Source organism: Balearica regulorum, chromosome 3 (assembly GCF_011004875.1).
Source record: "Balearica regulorum gibbericeps isolate bBalReg1 chromosome 3, bBalReg1.pri, whole genome shotgun sequence".
Classification (NCBI taxonomy): domain Eukaryota; kingdom Metazoa; phylum Chordata; class Aves; order Gruiformes; family Gruidae; genus Balearica; species Balearica regulorum.
The window spans coordinates 88620813-88642432 of record NC_046186.1 but is presented as its reverse complement, the minus strand read 5'-3'; the positions used below and the strand labels follow the sequence as shown (position 1 = coordinate 88642432).

General features: G+C 38.4%; 1 protein-coding gene across 6 annotated transcripts in view; it reads right to left on the bottom strand.

The window, feature by feature from the left end:
* Window positions 1–21620, bottom strand: part of PRKD3 (protein kinase D3) — a 47038-nt gene that overhangs the window by 24487 nt on the left and 931 nt on the right. For 4 of the 6 annotated variants that reach the window (XM_075748846.1, XM_075748847.1, XM_075748845.1 and 1 more), the window contains exons 2-6: window positions 18035–19076; window positions 6019–6157; window positions 4167–4298; window positions 3308–3465; window positions 934–1123 (exon numbers count right to left, since the gene is read on the bottom strand). In XM_075748846.1, coding sequence (XP_075604961.1) covers window positions 934–1123; window positions 3308–3465; window positions 4167–4298; window positions 6019–6157; window positions 18035–18325 — 910 coding nt within the window. In that variant the 5' untranslated portion in view covers window positions 18326–19076. Of the gene's footprint in view, window positions 1–933; window positions 1124–3307; window positions 3466–4166; window positions 4299–6018; window positions 6158–18034; window positions 19077–20266; window positions 20740–21620 lie in introns of those variants that run through there. The other 2 variants (XM_075748851.1, XM_075748848.1) reach the window with 2 other exon arrangements.

The window sequence follows — 21620 nt, the reverse complement described above, 5'->3', positions numbered from 1 at the left end:
TCTTTTTTAGGCTTCATTATTTATGTATTACATGTATCCAAGAGACACTGACTAAAAAAAAAAATCAAACAGTTCAGGATGCAGACTACAAAGACTGCAAATTAATAAAAACAGAAATGAAAGATAAAACTACATCCTTACTTGAGACAGCAGTATTTTTAGTCAAAAGAAAGTTAAAACAGTTATAAACTTACAATTTTTGCTCTCTCCTACTACAGGAAATTGAAAATGTATTAAGGGATCTCTTTCAAAATGTTGACCTTTGGTACTCACATTTGACAAATTCACATGACAGAAATGGAAAGTCCTTTCCATATTAGTGTTTATGATTCATCACTACGGTTTTCTTTCCTGCAACAAAGCTGACAGATCTGCACTACCCAGCAAAAAAGAGCCAGAAGAAGATCACAGTGTCATAGTTATGCCATGGGAATTGCACGGAAGAGTCTGAGAACCAAAGTCATGCATCTTAACATATGCTAAATAAAAACTATGCAATTGATGAAGCCTAAGCTAGTTTAGGAAAAGCAACTACCTGTACAAACTTTTTTCTGAAAGATAATAACCAGTATTCTGTACTTGAATAATATAATGAAAACTTACAAATTCTTTAGTGGTGAGTCTAGAAGACAGATATTGAACAAAGGGAAGCATTTCCCATTTTTATTAATTTAGAATTATCCTTCCAGAACTAAGTTGTTCCCAATCTACATGTGATTAAATCTTATTTTTCAGAAAAACGTACAATGCACAGTCTACTAAAATGAAAATGAGGGCTGCTGTAATTCTCTCAAAAATATAAAATTTTTCAGAAATTATACTGCCCATTACACAGCACACAACCTTCTGGCAATCAAAACATAAGTTGAAATGAGTTTTAAATACAAGATCTTTACCGAAATTTATCGCTGCAGCAGAAAATTAAACATTTACCTTTACATTGCATTCCTTGGCGAAAAAGGCCCTTAAGCAGTCGCTTACAATACTGGCATATGGTGGGACGAGTGTAAGAGTGAACAGCAAAGGTGTGTGGAACCTTCACTCTGCAAAGCACCATCTTTTCCATCCAGATGGGACGGCCACTCCAAGAGGGAATCCTCTTACTAGGTTCTGGGCAGCAGCGCTGGAATAAAGAAGGTATATAAGATTAGCATCAAAACAGCTCTACTGCCATGACTTTTCAAAGTCATGGCAGTTAGGTAAAGTCCCTGGTGATTGGAAAAAGGGAAACATTGCACTCATTTTTAAAAAGGGTAGAAGGAGGACCCTAGGAACTACTGATCTGTCAGCCTCACCTCTGCCTAGGAAGATCATAGAACAGATCCTCCTAAAAGCTATGCTGTGGAGGACAGGGAGGTGATTCAAGATAGCCAGCATGGCTTCACCAAGGGCAAGTCCTACTGACCAACTTAGTGGCCTTCTATGATAGAATGACTACATCAGTGAAGACAGGAAGAGCTATGGATGTCATTTATCTTGACTTCTGTAAGGCCTTTGACACCGTCCCCCACAACATCCTTCTCTCTAAATTGGAGAGAGATGGATTTGATGGGTGGACTGTTCGGTGGATGAGGAATTGGTTGGGTGGTTGCATCCAGAGGATAGCGGTCAATGGCTCAATTCCAACCCAAACTATTTTGTGATTCTACTTTGGGGGGGGGGGGGGGGGGGCAGGGGGAAGGCAGTGGGGCTGGGAAGAAGGTGCTGGCTCAAAGGGAACAGATAAGAAAGCAACCTGGCCAAGAAACTTTAAGAGGACATTCTGGTATCATAAAACAAAATCAAGAAAACACCAGATGGAAAAGCCTTGCAGAGAGTAGGAAAGTATGTATGAATCTTTATTTCCACAGAAGCTAAAATGCAAAAAATTCATTCTTACGATTTTTTTTTTAAGTGATCTGTCAAGGTTCACAGACAGCACATACAGACTCCCATTTAGGGGATAAAATGGAAAACAGTGGAGGTAGGCAAACCAATCACTATCTCAAGCTATTCAGTTTTAAAAAAGCAAAGTACGGCATGCCTGAATAATTTACTAAGTTAGGTAAAAATAGTTAGAAAACTAAAAAATAATTTTGGAGATTAAACTACCACCACCCCCCAAAAAAAAAAAAATCTTTGGAATTAAGTTAAAACAAAAGCTTTGGCAATTAAAACAAAAAAGGCATTAAGTATCATACTGAACATTCAGCAGGATAAAATTACAGTTACCTACCATCTACAAAAAATACGTAAAGGAACATGGCCTTGCACATCTGACCTAAAGAATTTTAAGACTGCTGAAAGATGAACTGCAAATATGATAATACATTACTGATCATCTAAGCCAAGTATTCAAAATTGGATAGCAAAGAAGAGGTGTCAAACAGGTATTAAACACTCATGTAGAAATCAAAGTTAAATGCTATGATAGGAGAAATAGTTACAATTCTACATTCAATGAATAAATCTTACCAATAGTTATAAAGAACAGAGTAAGCATTTTTCATGACTCAAGACTAGACTTCGTAGCCTCTAGCTAAAAAAAAAATATGTTCTTGAACTAGAAAATCTACACAATTTATATTTTAAAATATGGTAAGTATGTAAGAATTGTTATAACGTAAAGTAATAGAATTAGATAAGTAGGAAAGACTAAGTGTCAAAAGCACTGCTTTTACCCCACGGTGAAAGCAGCAATGAAACAAATGGATCTAATCATTGCCTGTTCTGCCTTACAATCCCAGTACAGTTGCAGTATAATCGATAACCTCTCAGCAATTTTCATAACCATTATAAAAAAGAACTATTATGGATGATGGTTTTTACTGTAAGCCCATCTTTCCCTACACCCTCCTTGACAGGGCTTAGGGGTTTTTTCTAGATTAACTCTGAAAAGCTTAACAGTATATCAGGAACACTTTCTCCTCTCCCAGCAAAAAAGCTTACAATTTGTACTGCTTTAGCCAAGTAACTATTCCATACTGATACCGTAACTACAGAATGAATCTGTATTACAAAGAAGGCAAGGTGTTTTTATCATTCCTGAAACCAAAGTTTTCAGAGTTCATACAACCATGAGTGACAGGCTAATAACAAAATTATACATAAAAGTTATAATTTACTCCCCATTTCATTTTTCACAGTAATAATAGTTATCAGTAAATGTCACAGCCTAAGACTCACCAGATTTAAAAATTAACTATACCAAATCATAATGGTTAAGCTCAACTCCCTCATACTTATTATAAGCCACCTGTAACACTATCTAATTCCCCAGAGGTGAAAGGATTTAAAACCAGAAATTTTCCCCTTTCACACTACATACTTCCTCAGAGGCAGAGGATGTGTATTCAGCTTGTGCTGGTCTTGGAACTGAAAGCCCTGCTCCCGGTAAAGACACGTTAGACAGACGCCTCTTTCTCACTCCACTGCAGTTATTTGGAATCTTGAAGGCACATCGCTTATGGTAGTTTAACCCACAACCTGAAAGAGAAGGGGTTTTTTATAGGCAAAAAAACTCCCAACGTTCAAAGTAACAAAAATAGTACTAATATTTTGATAAAGCAGTTAAAAAGATGATCCAGGAAAGTGGTAAAGACAGAAATAGATTGTTCTGTTAAATTATCTTCTTTTAGCGTTCTTGATGCAATCCACAGAAATAGCTTTTTTTTTGCAGTACTTGCTAAAATACGGGTCCCCAGTAAGCAAGGTCTGAGACTCTGAAGTAGCTGATGGCTCCCCTCACCAGGAAGCTTTCATCACTCCCTGACTTCGGAGCACAAGAGCCAAGGAGAAGCCAGTGAGCAGGCAGCGTCAGTACCTGACAGCAGGCTGCAGAGCACTCCGCAGCCAGCTGGATGAAGGCCATAAGGAAAGGGATTCCCCTTCGGGAGTCTCTCCAAAGTACATGCTTCTTGTGCAAAGAACATACGCTTGTAAGCTAGCTGTTGTTTTTTTTCAAAGTGGGAAACAAGAACGCTTCTTAAGTCATTTGCCCAAGGTCACATGCAGTTTGCATTAAAGCCAGGGTCAGAACTCGGGTTTCCTGATGCACAACCCCTTCCAACTCTATGAAATACTGCATTTATCACATGCTAACATACCAAGCAAGATACACTTTCTTCTTCCTCATCTTATATAGATACACACACACAAAAAAAGCCCACTAAAAATCATGGACTTACCTTCACATTTTAGTCCTTGTCGTACCAAACCCCAAAGCATCTCTCCGCAGTAGTCACAAAAAGTAGGAGCCTTGTAGGAATGCACATAAAGTGCATGAGGACGAATCTGGAAATCTTCAACTGTAGCCAAAGCTTTTAAAAAATTGCAGTAAGTTATGGTTCTTGCCACAGGATCAACAAGGATTTATGGAAAGAATATGTTGTTTTAAAAAATAGTAGATTCAAAGAACACTAATGAGCTGTTTAGACATCAGTATTTTACAGTATATCATTTAAATACGCATTTAGAAGATTATATAGTTTTCAGTAAGCTTTTTAATTGAGAAAAAAATCCATTAGATTTTGTAGGCTAATGGCCACAACTAACTGACAATATGAGTCACATTGCTGAAAACCTCACTAAGTTGAGAAGGCAAATACAATGAGCTTTGCTAAAATCAACTTAACAGTAAACATTTGAAAGAGTAAATTTTCAAGCTGTTTTACAACCTACAAAATTTTCAAATGAAGGTTTCTACAGGTTAGATTTTTATCTTCTAAAGGACTTTTTTCAGTAAATGCTTATTACATTGAACTCTGTATCAAAACAGAACTATCAAAACAGAACTGTGGATAGAGTTTCCATGGAACACTGGACACTTCATTAGTAATGTTCTTTTTCTTAAACAAGCATTGATATATTTAAATGAATTTTTGTCTTGTTTCTTTGGGCTGAAAAAAAGTGGTATTTTACACCAACTTTACCTTGCTCTGATGGTTACTATTCCTTGAACAAATATGTACTAAGACTTCATATTCAGATTTTCATACCTCAGTTTTAAAACCCCACTGACAGAGATTTACATGTCTTCAAAATGCCTCAGTTTCTGCTGGTCTGTTCATACGGAAATGGTCAGACATTGTCAAAAAGAGGCACACACAACAGATTTTGCAACTATGCCGCTCACCAGAAGTAATTAAAAGCTCAAACCAAGATGATCAACTACTGAACATCCTAGACATGCCTAAAACAGAGGTCCTGAAATGCAGCCAAAGAACTCAGCCTTATGACTCTGGAAATCACACTTTATTGATCCAATTTACAAATCTAATCCCATGGCAGCCAAGAGATCTCTCTTTCTAGAATGTAACCTCTGTCAGGCACTTAGTCCTCAAAGTCTGAAAGAACTGCTTGATACCAGTCCAACTGGTATTTGTAGTTTAACTACAGCTGGCTTTTGGTTGAATTTGGCAGGGTATTGATGCAATACCTACAATTCAAATCAGTTCGGGTTTGGGTGATTTTTTTATCCTCGTTATTGAAGACTACTACAGGTTAATAACCATCACACTAAGAACTTTATTGTTTAAAAGAAACTGTTTTCAAACATTACAATAACCCTTAAGACTCTGTTCTTGTAGGTATGATTCAGTAAGTACATTTATATGAAGCCTTTTAGCAGTATAAATCAGCAATGGCCAAAGCTACAGAACAAAGAGAAAGATCTAAGCAAAAGAAAGCCAACAACAGGGTTGGAAGAGCAAATCCTGAATCCTACCTGCATTTCAGTTTCAATAATTATAATAATAAACTTGTATTATTTAATTATAAATTCATGTTCTTAGAATTCAGATTTATTTGTAATAATAAATGTGAAGAAGATTAAAACATGACAAAGAAACAATAACAAAACTCAGTACTGAAGTATCAGTATCACTTCAATTTTCTTGGAAACCTCTACCCAAAAACAGTGACCCAGTGTGAGACTCAAGTCAAAGAGCCAAGGCAAGCATGATAATAATGTTCCATAAAGTCCTATTTTCTTTTAATCTACTGAATAAAGCGCTGTTCCACTGTTACAACAATACCTACCAGAGAGTACAACCTCAACAAGATCTCCCTCATGTATCTCTTCTGCTGATGTAATCCGTTGCAAAATATTATCTGAGTTCAGGTCATGACGGAAGAGGAGAATTTTGTCATACATGCCAAAGAAACCACACTCTGGGAACTGCAATAGAAAGCAAACTCTAAATTAACACATGCTTTTTGATAATCTTATCCATAAATGTTTTTAATAACAGCTACAGAACTTCAGTGTTTTGAGTGTTTTAAGAGTTCCATGGAAACAAAATTGATCTGTCCATCTCTGAGGAATGGAAGCATTTTCTGAACTGAAACGTAGCATAAAAAGGTTAAAAAAAAAAGCAAAAAAAACCCCCACCAAATAAAACTCATCAATACCAACTTCTTCCCTGTTTCTCCCCACTAACAGTGATACCTTTTTTTCAAACCTGAAAAGAAAAAATGTTAGGGTTTTTGTTTCTTTGGGTTTTTAATCTATCTCTCAGACCTACATAATCAGTCTGGCACCTGAAAGCCAATGTAGATCTAACTCGGATATCACCGAATTAGAATTCTGTAATTCTTATTTCACAGACGTTCTGGTCAGGCAGGTAGGTATTCAGCTCAAGACATTCCAGCAGCACCTGCCACGCTTTTCTTGGGGGCAAGCCAAGAGAGGCTCCATGTCATTGTTTTACAACAGTTTAGATTTGCAGATGCAAGAAGAGGAAAACTCAATTCACCCCAAAGACAGAAGATAGTATTGCAAATCCATATAGGGAATAGATACACTAAGTAACACACCATTTCTCCATGACACTTCATTGAAAATAGCTTTCTTATTCTGTATTTTCTCCACTCTTCAAAATATTGTCAAGTGTGAGTAAAACTTCTTAAAATGAAAAGCTTAAAAGTAAACAGAGGGTTCACAGAGGAAAAGAGCAGGAATAGACCCCAGAGAAATGAGTACCAATCAACAAGCTCCTTCAGCTTTTTTGTTCAAACCAGAATTCAAACTCAAGGTGGGAACACACACACAGAAGTGCGCCACAGAAGAAAACAAGAAGAATGTGGGGAAAAAATATAGAAAAGCACATAACAAATTTTCAATTGATTAGGTAACAGACTACAGTTTGGTAATTTAGATCTTGCACAGTCAATAAGAAACAGGGTCTAAACTGCATGAAGCTTGTAGTGTATTAATTGTCCTTAACTAAAGTAGTCAAAGACTTGTTTGTACCAAATCAAAGACATAATGAAGGTATCCGTCACGCCCATTGTTTTCACACTCCCTTCCCATTCAGAGAAAAAATAATTTCCTCTTTCCGGTAGCAATTTTAGCCAAAATATTAAGTTAGCCTTCTCTGTTTTGGTGTGCACACCCTACACATTTACATTACACATAAAACAGAAGAATCCTCATGTTCTGGAAAGCATACTATCTACTTGGACAGTCAGAAAGAGAGGCAGAATTTGTGCCATTTAACCCATGCAAAAGCAAAAGATGGACCTGAAAAAATATTCGGACACCAGTAGATATTTAATCCGCAGCAACAAGAAACTGATTTACTGGGCTGATGCCAAAGCAGTAGGCTGCTTCCTCTGTCTCCCAACTCACTCTTAGTTTCCCTAGATAAATTTGATACTCTCTAGTATTCTGTACAGTAGCCATGATGGTACAGATATGACAGTAGCACTCTATTGTCCTAGACCAGATGCTTTTTAAACCTTTATACAATAAAATGCTATTGCTTAAAATCCCTTAGGTCATCTGGAATTACCTGTAAGAGCTCCTCTCTTATCATACTTTATTTCAGTATACCATCTGCTCATTCATCTTGATAAATAGCAAATATCCATGAATATTCTGAAAATTACAGTTTTCCAATCTCCCAAAGATTATTAGGAAAGCAAATAAAAAGCTTGAGAATTAGCTGTGCTGCCCAAACGTGCATCTCAGTATCTCTGCAAGTATGCACAGAACTTGAATTTGTATTCAGAACATGCATAGACACAGCACACTAGTAATTCTTCCACAGGAACTGACAGTTCTTCATACCTAAAACAGTGTATAAACCTGCTTTAAGTTCTAACTTCAAATTCCACCGTGCCTCAATTAACAAAAAACCCAAGTTATATTTACATTTTTTAAATAAGTGCTGTGAGGTTTTATTCCTTTGATACTATATACACTGTTTAGCCAGGTATCACATCTTAATGCAAGTAACAAAAAGAGGAAGCTACCACATCGATGTTACAATCAATAGATAATTTCTATTTATAGTACATCAATTGCATCATGGTCCTGACAAACTTAATTCCAACAAAAGGGAGAGAAAATCAACGTGAATATGGTATGTATCTGCCTGCAGATAAATATGACGCTTTTATTAATGCTGATATTAATTCATCTGCCAGGAGGGACAACTGATGATTCAGAGAATCAGTATGAACTATTGCCTCTTTGTATTAAGTTCACAGAATCACCACCAAACCACAGATTTTAAGGAACCTCTAAGATATTTCACAGGTTTAAGTCTCCTTCTTTTGATAGAAATATGTCTTTGTTTCTCTCTTTTTTCATTCTTTGAGACCATAAACCTATCAAGCAGCTGCCAGAACATCTCCCCCACTCCAGTAACCAGAGGTCACAATCACATACCAAGAAGCACTTAATTTAAATGCTATGACCATATGTATTTACCATGTGTACCATTTACTCGGTCTCATGTACAAATCTTGGATTTATTAAAATGTTTTAAACATACCACATTGATTTTGATGACTAAAAAGCATTAGCTAACACAATAAACAAAAGTTACAGATGAATACTCAAATCCTCTGTGTGACAGCAAGTATAATCATTAAAAATATGAGACATTACATTCCTTAGAAAGTAACATCAACATTAATTCCAAAGTTTGTAAATAACAGTGTAATGCCTATAATTAAGATTTGGTTTTCAAATAAATTCCAGGCAAAGGCTAAATTAATCTCTACGGAATAAATGTATTGTAAAGAAAATAAAATTATTTATTGTAGATTGCGAGAACTGTTGACATCAACATGCTCGTTTGGTTCTACCTTAATTAAATTGATCTTTTAAGAATGCTTATGATACTGTAGTGACATGTTTTACTGCCACCTTCTCTCAAAACAAATACACATACTGATGGATTAAATGACTGTGAAAGGTTGTCTGGTTTTGTAACTGTAATATTTAACTTCATAAGAGATAATTCCTCTATTTACAAGCTTCAGCTTCATCAGTAGCTTCTAGACTAAGACGCAGAATCACAAGCCCAGGCCCAACAAGACTAACAATAGTCTACGCTCGTATTTATTGCAGTAAGTCTATCATTAAACGCAGACTCTGTATACAGTTTCTGTAAATGTGTGACAGACTTCATCCAGGACACATTTTTCTATGCATTGTGCATGCCTAATCTCCATTTCTGAAACAAGAATACCAAAAACTAGAAGTGTTAGAGAGAACTTCTTCATTGGTAATAGAGTTGCAGTTGCTCCAAGGTTTTTCTGAATCCACAACTGGGACAAGCATAGCTGAGGAACCTTGCAACATCTCCCTTAACTGTCCTGCCTGTTAGGTCAGGTGCTTCTCTGGATGTCCACAAAGGAGCACAGAGGAAAAACGAAGGTCGGGCAGCCCATACAACACCCTGCCCGGCTCATCACAGGCCCATCACAGGCCCATCTCCACATGCCAGAGGAGCAGAGAGGCACAAGGTTAGGTAGGGAACCCAAATTAAGAACTCTGAGGAAAGGATACCCTGTCCAGGCCCCTCCCAGGGCTGTCACAGGAGAGCCTCAGCCCCAGTTTCCAGCCATAAAACCCATCAAGATAAGTCCGCACCAGAGCATCTTTTGGACTGAGAGGGTTTGCTGTCCAATGGTATGGCCCACATTATAAGATGCTGGGGCATTAGGATTGTACCAGTATTATGGGATATTTATGGAAGGAACCAAAGGCAAGAAAAGAGGTGATTCAGGGAGAAACAAACATGGGGAAAAAATAGAGGGATAAGAAGACAAAAAAGGCTGGTCACCTGTAAACAGGGGCTTGTCAGAACAATTGTCTGGCCATGCCCTGCGCCTGATAAGCACCATCTGTCCTATCTTTTCATTAAATTTCATTTCTAATTAATTTCCTGGATGATGGGTTCTCATTCTGAGCACATATGCGTGTGTATAGGGGGGTCTGAGGGCCAGCAACTGGAGCCAGACTACAGGTCAGAGGACCCACTTGCCTGTGGTGCCAGCAACTGGAGAGACCAGACAGAGAAATAAAGAGCTGGAATATCAAGGTGCCAGCAACTGTAAACACCAAGAGCCAGCAGCTGCTACTGGGCAGAGCGTGCCCGAGCCCAGCTGCTGGAGACATCCACTTTGTTGTTGTTTTGCTGGGTGGGAGTGTGTGTGTGTTCCCACTAACAGACCTTCATCCAGAACCACCAGAGAAGGGTACAGTATGAGACTACTGGTGCTGTTTGTGTTCACGTAGGTGCTCTGTGTATCCACGGTATGTATATGCATGTGTTGCACACCTGCATCCGAGTGCCTATGCCTACTGGGAATATGTGGTCAGTCTCAAACCTGGCTGGACCTGGGGCACAGAGCTGTAGCACCCTCATCTCTGCCAGGAGGCTGTCGGATTCAATCGTCCCAAAACTTTTCAAGTTTGATGAATAAGTCCTGCCCTTTCCTTACAGGCACACCCCCACCCCCATGATTTCCCTGTTATAAAAGAACAGACCCTAACACAAGGATGCCTCTCTGACTGCTCCTTTCCACACACTTCAGCTCAGATTACTCTCCTCTGCCCCCAGTACAGTCCTGTGCACCCAAGCAATGGAAGTGCTGGCTGGCTGCCCTCTGCACGGCTGGCCCTGATGAGCTGCAGGTGGCCCGTCAGAGCCCATGTCTAAGGCACACGGCCAGGCTTCGACGGGTAAGCTGTGCAAACAGCTTGGCTCCTTACAGACGCGCAGCGCCCTGCTCTCTCTTCCACTCCCCAGTACATTCGGGAATACAGCATTCCTTGCTAGCACCTTAGCCAGAAGACTATGTGCGGACTGCTGGCCAAGAATAACCTCATCGATTAACAAGGTTTTTATTTCAAGTGGTATCTTTTAACAGAATTTTTGCACAAAGCTTCAACTATGTTCAAGTTGTACACTACCAAATTTGTCTCTCTCGTACTGCAGCAAAGCACAGCTTTTATAGCCTTCCTTCTGCTCAATTACATGAAGCTGTTAAGGAAGAACACTATCCAGTTCCTTTGAAGTGTTAAGAGCTCATAACGTAAACTTGAAAACAAAACTCGAAGCAGAATTTTTTAAAGCCTGTTTTATCTTACAGGATTATACAGCTATTACTTTCCTGCATAAAAGCCCAAAGTATCTGCACAGTGACTCAGAACATATAAACTGCTAATCCCAGTATTACTATATTTCCTAAAAGCAAAAAGGAGACTGTTCCCAGTGTTAACAGTTCCAAAAGAGCATCTAACTACAGGAAACCACTTGCGGGAAGTCTATGTATGCAACACACTGTGCCAAAATTAATCTCTGGTACACCAATACCATCAACTTATGTAAAGAATGTATGCAATCCATTGTACTTGGGTGGTACTAGCACAAGTAGCACTACTAGTGCATTATTGCAGTTACATAGAGAAAAACAATTGGTGTTATCTAGAATGCTTATACCATAAGTATTACATTATGTCTAGTTTTAATTGATAGTGCATTACACCGTTCTTTTTACCCAGAAGAACTCAACACACAGCAGCCAGCATTGCTGGAGCGAAACACAACTGAGGCTTCTTTCTATCTTGGCAGTAACTGAAAAATCCATCTACTTCCAGTTCCAGGACTTACTTTACAAAGTTCTGGACCAGTCGCCAAAAATTCACACTAGGGAAAAGCGTAGGCGGATATTGTTTCAAGGTCCAATATCTCATGACCCATCATAACTCAAAACAAATGCTTCAAACCACTGAAAGTTAATTCCAAAGTCTAATGGTGCAAAACACCCATTACCTTGGAAATTCTCTTCGTTCACTGAAATCACTCCAATCTATTATCCTGCATCCCTACCCAGCTATTCACTCCCACTCTTTAGAATCGTGTGCCAAATCACATTATCACACAGCAAATCAGCTTTAAACATGTTGCATGAGATCTGTCTCTCACCAGATGCCTCAGTACAGACACACTTGGACTACTGCTTGGCTAGGTTTTCCAGCATACAAACCTATTACCATGCTGGAAATGCTAATCTGCCCCACATATACCAGCTCCATACCCTCAGTACTCCTCAGCTCCCATCTTCTCACAGGCATGTTTGCTTCTCATACTGTTATTCTGCTGCCTTATTTAGCTCATACGAAGAAAGCAGATAAGTCAAGAAGGCAGACCAACAGGGGCAGAAAAGATCTGAGCACAGCTGATGAATACAAAATGTGATTTGCATTAGTTTTAGAGCCATTCAAAAATAAGCACCATGAACTATTACAAGCTTAACCTGGAGAAAAACCCAGAAGGATGGTTGCGGTACTGTTACCTATTTATTACCTAAATTAAGCTGTTACAGCAAGAGTTGTACAGATAGATTTGTAAAATGGATGGATTGTAATATGATCCTTGTAATAAGAGTCTTTTACTTCTCAGTATTTTATTAGTAAAACATCTGTTAACACTTGAGAAATCATATTAAGCTTCAAGTCAACACCTCTGCCACAATTTGGTTAGATAGTTCCCCATTACCATGACAGTGTCCAAACCTTTGAAGATAGCTCATATTCATTCCACGTTTTGTTCTTTTCACAACATGACAATTTAAAGTATTTTAAAATAAACACCTTTTTCCCTTTCAGCAGTCCTCACTGAAGAGCTAGCTATCTAAACTACTTTAATTCAGCCCCATTAAAACTTGAGTTCCTAGGTATACGAATAATACAGGTATACAGTTAATCGTCACTTGGTTAGACAATTCTACAGATGTATTTGTGTGTTCTTCATGTCACGCTTTTTCTTCCCCCTGATTATCAAAGCAAAATGTTTGAACACATCTCCCTCCCCCTTGCCTCCCTGTCTACTTCATCTTCAAAGGAAACTGGATTGTTTGGAAAACTAGCCAAAGACTTCAGTCATATACGAATTATCAAAAATGAAATCCCACCTAGTCTAATTAAAATAGTAGGCAGGACTATCAAAAAAGTGCATACAGATAGGATCACATTCAATTCAGATTATTCAAATTATTGATCAGGGAATACAATGTACCAGGACTACAACAGTTATAAAAACATGAAACTATAGAAACAGTAGACAGATTCACAAGCAGGCAAAATACACAAAATTTAACTCCTTTTAAACACAGCTATATTTCCAGTGATTGTGTTCTCAACACCTTACACAGTTCAGAGTCTTGAAAAAATAAATATGAGTGTGTACATGTTAAGTACCTGTGTAAGGCCTGAATTCAGGCAAGCCAAATCAGCATAATGTGGCTGGAAACAATCAGGGAATTCATACCAGTAAGAAAGCATAAGTACTATCGGGAGAGGAGACAACATTTAAGGTAAATGACACCTTAAGGACTCTGCCTACAGAGAAAGATGACCAGAAAACCCAACATGGAAAAAATAGCCAAAAAATAATACGAAAGAACAAAGACACACAAAGACAGACAGTAATCAAGTAGAAATGAGATTATACACAATCATGAATTTGCTGTTGAGAGACAGACAATTACACGTGTAGTTGAAAAAGAGCGATCATGTTAGGAGGAAGAAAAATTAAGACAACAAAAATATTATTGCTAGCAAAAGCAAAGACACCAAACACAAGAGTTACAGAAATTAAGATGAAACCAACAGGTGCTAGATAAGGGTTTCAGGCCTATACATAAGCAAGACAATTTTGACACTACTTCAAAGAAAGAAATGGAAAAAACCCCCACATAATACATATGGAAGAGTTCAGCAACAGCAGAATTGTAAACATTGTTGGAGAAGGTTTAAGAACAATCCTGAAAGAGGCAGGCCACAGAAGGAAAAAATATTTTTCAAGGTCAAATAAGACACAAGATAGACCAAAAAATACTAGTCGGGATCAAATTTTATAAGAAAAAGATAAATAGACAGGAAACAAGTGCAGCAAATATGAATGAAACACCAGAAATATATAAGTGCAGAGAGGAGGAAGAGAGTGAGAAAATAAGTTTGGTTTGGCTTTTTTCTTCTCCTTGTTTAAATTTAAGACATATGAGAGCACAGTGTTATGAAAATACAAGAGAAAAAAAAAATCTGAGAGAGATTTGTTAATCAGTAAGACATAAGAAATACCCCTTTGACTTTGCTAAGTGGTTACCATTTTTGTGGGTTCAGTGAAGTGGAAAAAGAAAAACTAGTTTGGAGGATTAAGAAACAGACTGTACAGGTAAAGAGCATATCAGTACTCAAATCAAAGAGAAGGCAACAGTTAGAAAGGATCAGGAGAATTTCAGGCAAACACCCTAAAGTAGGAGGGCAACTGGCCTATTTCAGACCAAAATGTAGCAAAGCCATTGGAGGAAACGTATGCAAAGGAGGAGGATGTTGATTATGACTGAAAATGAAAAGGATGAAGGACAGGTTTGTAGAGGAAAGAGGTAGATAAGGGAAGTTTCAGAATCATTTTTAAAAAGTTTAAGAAAAGAGTTATGATAAATCTTGCAGGTATTGATACTATAAAAGTAATAGCACAGAACATTTATAGCTATTAGTTTAACTAGAACAAAATAAACAAGCTGGAATAAAGCATTTATAGCATGCTGTTCTACATAATTCTCAGTTTGCAGGCAGTGAGGCATCACCACATGCAAGCTTCTAGTTTTAAGCTAATAAACCCTATGTTCTACTTTGTGTCCTCATGTGAGGAACGAAGAAACAGTATTTTAAACAAGATTAAAAACTTGCCTCTGTAATATCTGATCATTGCACAAGGACACACAGTGTCCATCTACAACTTATGCTACACTTTTTTTCTGTTTCTAAATACACTCCCTCTATTCCAGCAGTCATATCTGTTCATGCTTTGGTTCCTCTTCAGATTCCCCCTGAGAACTGAATGTCTGGTACTTTAATATACAGCATTCTAGATAAGAAATGAACAGAGAAGACAGATGGAGAATATAACCAAGAATCTTTTGAAGCATCCCTATAAAGTCTAAAGTTTGGGTTTTCTAAGGACTTCTATTAAGCATTCCAATATTCAATACCCCTAACATAGTACTCCCTGAATTTAACTTCAAACCTGAAAAAAGTTTTTGCTCCTCTCCTGATGTTTAGAACATTAACAGAGCTAAGAGACACATCAAATATTTGCATTACTCATCTCACTCTCCTTGCAGACATATGCCTCTTTAGTTTCAGTTCTGCTGTTACTTTTAATTACCCTTCTGCAAAACCTGAACAGGCTACACCGAACAGCAGTGTCTGAAGCAGGAAGCACAGCTGACCATCAATAACACAGTAAGACTGGCAATACAGAAAGCTCTATGAAAATGCATTAAGTAAACACAGTACTTATTTCCTAACTAAATTGCTCTCCTACACAGGCTTTTGCAGGATTGTTTCCCCCACAATTGATTCATTTTCCCTAAAAGAAATAAAGGTAAGGCATAAGTTATTTTTCTGAAGACTTCTGAGGATGCTATAAGTACTTTTATAAAGGTTAAAATCCAACCTCCTCAAGATTCTGCTCTAAGTCCTAATCAACATTTTTGATAAGCTAGTTATAGCCTCAAATAGAGTTAAGCAGGCAGTTCAAGCTCCCAAGTAAATGAGCAAGAACACCTGAAACTTTTTTTTGTTGCAGATTTGCAGAGAAATACAAGTCTGAAATGTGATTTAAAAGCACTATTAAAAATAGGTAAGGAAACTTCCATTTAATTCTAGTAAAGATACCACTCAAATAAGAAGAAAAGCTACAAATGATTCCAAGTAAAAAAAAAAACAAAAACCCTATTTGTCCTTTTTCATTAAAGAAACACAACAGTAAACAGATACTGCTAACTACAGAACTATCACAAGAACAAACTCTACAGTACCCTGAAGTTGAGACCAAGGAACTGGTCAAGAAAAGACAGTTTTAGCAGGCTGTGAAATACCAGAGGGAAAGGGAAGCTTTAATACTGTTGAATTGCAAAAGGCATGCTCAGTAGCTTCAAAGCTTTCAACTGGAAAAAAAACAGGCAGCCATATGCACAACAGTAAACAGAACAGCAGAGTTTACAGTTTTTACATAAATATAAAATTCTCTATATATTAATACTAGAATATTTAATATGCTTGCAACAGTCACCAGCTCTAAGAGAAAAAAAGTCAAGGCAGGACACATTGCTGTCAAATAGAGGCTGGAGGGAAGATGCTGCCACTTGTGCACTGGCTGCAAAACTACTTATGAAAGATGAATCCCCCACACATAAGGTTGTTTCCTGATCAGTTTGCTGCCTGCAAACATGTTCTCACTGAGCAGTCATTTACTGGTAGCATCAGCTGCAGCAGAGCATAAATTGAACCAAAGCCAGACAAAAGAAGAAAACGGATCATGAAATCCTCATCAGTTTTGCAGTAGATTAGGCTCAGTATAAAAAGTTTCTTGAGCTACAGCAAGAACATGAGCTAAACGTTTAGCTGAGCCTGCCAAAAGAACAGAAAGGAAAAAGAAAAATAAGTGTGAATGTTTTCATCTTTCTTTAAGACAGAAGACAGGAAATATGCAGATGCAAAAAGGAGTTGATACAGAAAGAAAAAGCAGCCCCTAAAATGGCTGCGAAGAAGCGCACCTAACATGCATGGCACGAAAAAAAAACTTGACCCAAATAACTCGTCTCTTCAGAGGAGAGCTAACATGCTGAACTACATTTTGGTAGCCCATAAAGTTATTACAAAATCACCTTGCTTGACAGCTAGTTTGTAAAAATATGAAAGATGCAGTGAAGTTGTGAGACGGGACAAAAGACACACAAGCATATGCAAATGAGAGTTCATATAATGTTCGCATTTACTTTCTTTCAAGCAATTAAGTGAAAAAGAACCATCTAATAAAACTAATCAATCATAAATACCAATCACAACAACAAAAGACATGGAGAAAACAATTCAAACAATGACATGGAGAAAACAATTCACATAATCTACCTTCAACTCCCTCCCTCTCACCCACCCCTGGCTTTGAGGGAAAAGAGCAATTATTTCTTAATTATTTTATCAAACAATGCCAACTACTTTTCAGGTTGCTTAGTAGAATCTAACCTACCTAACCCAAATAAAGATAAAACTTAAATCCAAAGACAGCAAGATCACTGTTATTTCCTTCCTAGAGAGTCAGAATGTGCAATAGCTTAACCAAGACACCTTTGAAAAGTACACTAAGATTTTTTTTATTTCTTGGTTGACCCTCTCTTAATAGAAATTGTGCTGATAATAGTCCTCTCATAAAAGAGTAACACACGTATTCTTTATATGGAAAAACAATACTAGGACAGTATTAGCTGTTTGGTGGGGGTTTTAATAATTAACTAGAAACAAAAAGAAAAGCTAGTATCATGCAACTCTGCAGGCCTGCAGTGCACTTCTGTAGCCACAATTGGTCCTTTCATTACGACTGACTATACTGTCCCAAGAATACTCCTTAACAGTAGTAAGCACATACTAGTAAAAACCTAAATATCAGTGACAATCACTGAAAGGAAAACAAATATTCTCCATATTGTGAAAACTGATTCTTGCAGAAAATTTACTACTACATCTTCTTTCACAAGCAAAAAAGTAAAAGGAGAATTTACTCCTTTTAAGTTAGAAGCTTCTATCTTGGGAGTTCACAAAATTTCTTTGTGCACAACTACAACCATCTAACATGGATTTTTGTCACTATACCAAACTTCTTGGCATAGTCCAGTCACACATTGTTATTACTAGCAGTCTGTAAAACAACCATTGCCATCAGCACAGCCCAGTAGTGTTATACCATACCTTCTGGTAAACTATAGAGCACACAAGGTCTTTAACAGCAGAGAGGGACAGGTCCTGAGCTTCAATGGTGACAGTCTCTCGAGTGAGACCGATCTGCAGAAGGAAGGAGACACCATGCATAGAGCCCCGGGAGTTGGTGAGGCTCTGGGTACTGAAACTGCCATTGGAGAGTCGACTGGAGAGTCCCGACTGCGGGCTTGAAGACAAAGTTGGGGTTTGTGGTGCAGCAGCATGACACGTAGGTGGGGAAAACTTCTGTAAGGATGGGGGAGAAGAGTTGTTTGCTGACATCTGACTTGCTTTACTCTGTCAAGATCTCCCTAGTAGTCAAATTCTAAGAAAAATACGTTGTCAGTTCTTGGTTTGAAATGAAAACAAGGATAATGTAACTTTCCCTTTCTTAGTTCAGTAAAACACCCCTGACCAGTAAAACTTAATTTTCCCTTTCATTCTGTGCAAGCCAAAGAGTAAAACAATTTCAGCTGTAAGTTACTTTAAATTAAAGGTTCTCTTTCTGCAGTTACAATCAGCTGATCAAAAGCAGATTGCCTGTCCTTTAGCACCACGTCCAGACAACAGAAGCTTACATAAAGACCTCACAGAAATACATCAGCTCTGCTGTTTTATACTTCTCCTTCATTTTTATGTACTAAAAAACAAACAAAAAAAAAAGCTGGAAACACAGATGGAAATAAATGTTGGTAACTCATTAAAAGTATCCTCATTCACCTAATTCCACAAATTGTATCTTAAATGCAGACTCGTCTTCATATAGATAGCCTTTGAGAATGAAAAAAAAAAGTATCCTTGATCAACAACAGAAGTCCGCGTATGCGATGAATCTATTCCTCCTTCAGAAAGTCTTCTCTGAATTCACAGGACACGGTTAACTTGGAGATCAGTGAAGGTATCTGATTTCATATTTATAAAATATTTTAGCTCATGAAATGCAGGAGCAGAATGTCTGAAGACACAATCACATTAAATGTAATCTCTAGCTTCACCCAGATAATCTCCAGCATTTTGAAACGTTGTACTCTGCCTGTAAGGGAAAAGATAGAGTTGTTACTTCACACAAAATGCACAAGATTGCACAGCAATGTCATAAACACTGTACTTTTAAGCAGCAGGATCACCAACTCCTTGTACTCAAATATGTTACGTTAGTAACACTTTGTACTTACAACTGGAATTTAACTGTTTTCCCACTGTATGATAGACGAGACAAATCAGACCTAATACTACAACATGTTACCACATCTTTTAATTAATGGTAATTTAGCAGAGCAAAGCACTTAACAGTTAAGATGGTAAAAAAAAAAGAAAAAAGAAAGAAAAAGGGGAGTAGATCACATCTCTGCTCTGTAGATGTATACTGAGAAGCTAATGAGTAGGGAAGGAAGTTTATTAAATGCATTGAAATGTCAAAAAAACATAATGTCAAAACTGACAAAACCTCTACGTAGCATGTACTGAGGATACCATTTTAATACTTTTATTCAAGACAACTGAAGGACATCTTGCACAAACTCTGACTGTAAGAAGACATGCATATCATACAATTGAGCATTGGTTCCTTTGGAAAAAAAAAAACACAAACATTTAATGCTTACACACCTGATTAATAAAGCAAGGCTGCTTTTAAGATAAATCATTTCATGAGGACAGGCTCAAAATACTTGTTACAAAACGCTGTGCTACCTGATTTGATCCTTCAAGCATTTCACGAGCAACTGAAATGCTCAAAAAGAGTAATTTTTAGATTCCCTTTGCAACTTCTGCCACAGAAAAAGTTAGCTGTGAATACAAAAGTGGTTCAAATACATAGATACTACATATTGCTAACAGTTTTTAAAGGAGCATAGATCCATACAGGACACCAAATAAGCTCACATATTTTTTCCTTGCCTTATGTACAAAAAAAAAAAATCTCAGATTGACTATTACTAACATTAAATGACATTTTAGAAAAGGAATGCCACAGTTTATCACACACAATATACACTGTCCTTACTAGAAATAAGGCTGGCAACTGGTAAAACAGTCCATTTAATAGATTACACACTCCTGGTATTTACCAGCATAACAACTCAAAACCTCGCTGCCGCTGCATTCTAAAAGGTAGATAAGCAAAGAGAGGTACACGAATTGCAGTACTAGAAGCAAAATAAGCTTTTGGTTCTGTGATAAAAATTCCTAACAGAGGCTCCAGAAGAGAGAACAAATTGATACCTTCTGAATTTTCTGCACAGGTATCTACAAACTGTTGTGTTCAAATACTCAAAGAGTTGCTGAACATTTACCAACCACATCCAAAAAGACCACTTCTGCCTTAAAGAACACACTAAACACAATACAGATGAAGGTCATAAATAAGAACAAGGGCAGCAACAGTAACATTTGAGGAAAGCAGCTTCACAGTGCCTTCAACTTTGCTTGAAGATGACTTATTTCTGTTTTCTACATATTGCTTTTCTCTCCCTCACTTCTCACAGATACCAGAGACAGCAAATACCAAGCCTTAGGGGTCGATTTGAATTAAAAACCTTTAATGTCTAACCAACATAACAGAAAAAAGAAGTCATATGATGTGAAAGAATTAACGGGAAATAATTAATTAAGCAAGTTTAATTTAGACAGTGAAAACACACTGCAGAAGCTCACCTACAGCTGCCTAATTAGAATGTTAATTATATTTACCAAAAGCATGATGCATTTGCCTTTTCAAAGCCTTTTCATACCAAGTGTATTTGCACATAAGCCTTCAATGAAGTTTATTTTTCCTACTTGGTAGGAAAGAATGGCTCTTGCTAAGAAAGGAAAACCATAGAAACTGCTCACCTTGTAGTCAGGATAAACTGATTTTGAACATCAAACAAAATAAGCGTGTATTGAAATTCATATTGAATCCTACGATTATATATATTTTAACATATATATTTATTAAAAACCCGGTAAGCCTCAAAAAGCCGAGAGACACAAGGGCTATCTATGAGGGGAGCCCACCCGTCCCCGCTGCACAGCTCACAGCCTACTTTCCAGCCTGCTCTCGCCACAGAAGCGCTGACCCTCCCCTTCCTTTCGGGGCTGCTCCCAAACCAAGCAGCTCTCAGGCAGTTTCTTCAACATCTGGCACTTAATTCGCTCTCCTTTCCCCCTGCTAGGCACGACACCGACTCCGAGCCCCGCTCCAAGCGGCTCCTCTCGCCCGTCTTACCCCCCGCGGGAGCTGGTCGCTTCCCCGTTTTTCGCCGGGAGGGACTCCAGCCCCTGCCGCGCAGCTGCCGGGCTCACGGCGCCGGACCTCGACGCCGCCCGCAGGTGCCAGGACTGGGGCTGCGGGAGGCGAGAGGCCTCCCCGCCGCTACGGGCAGGGCCGGGCGGGACCAGCGGAGGAGCCGCCGGCGGGGCGGCGGGATGCGTCCTGTCTGCCGCGGGTCACGCAGCCCCGTCCGGGCTGGCGCTGGCAGCCGCCCGCCCCGTCCTGTCCTGCCCCGGTTTAAATCCCCGCTGGGCGACCCGCCCCTGCCGGCACAGCTCCCCGCGGCGCCGCTCTCCGGAGATGATGTGGCCTCGGCCCGTCACC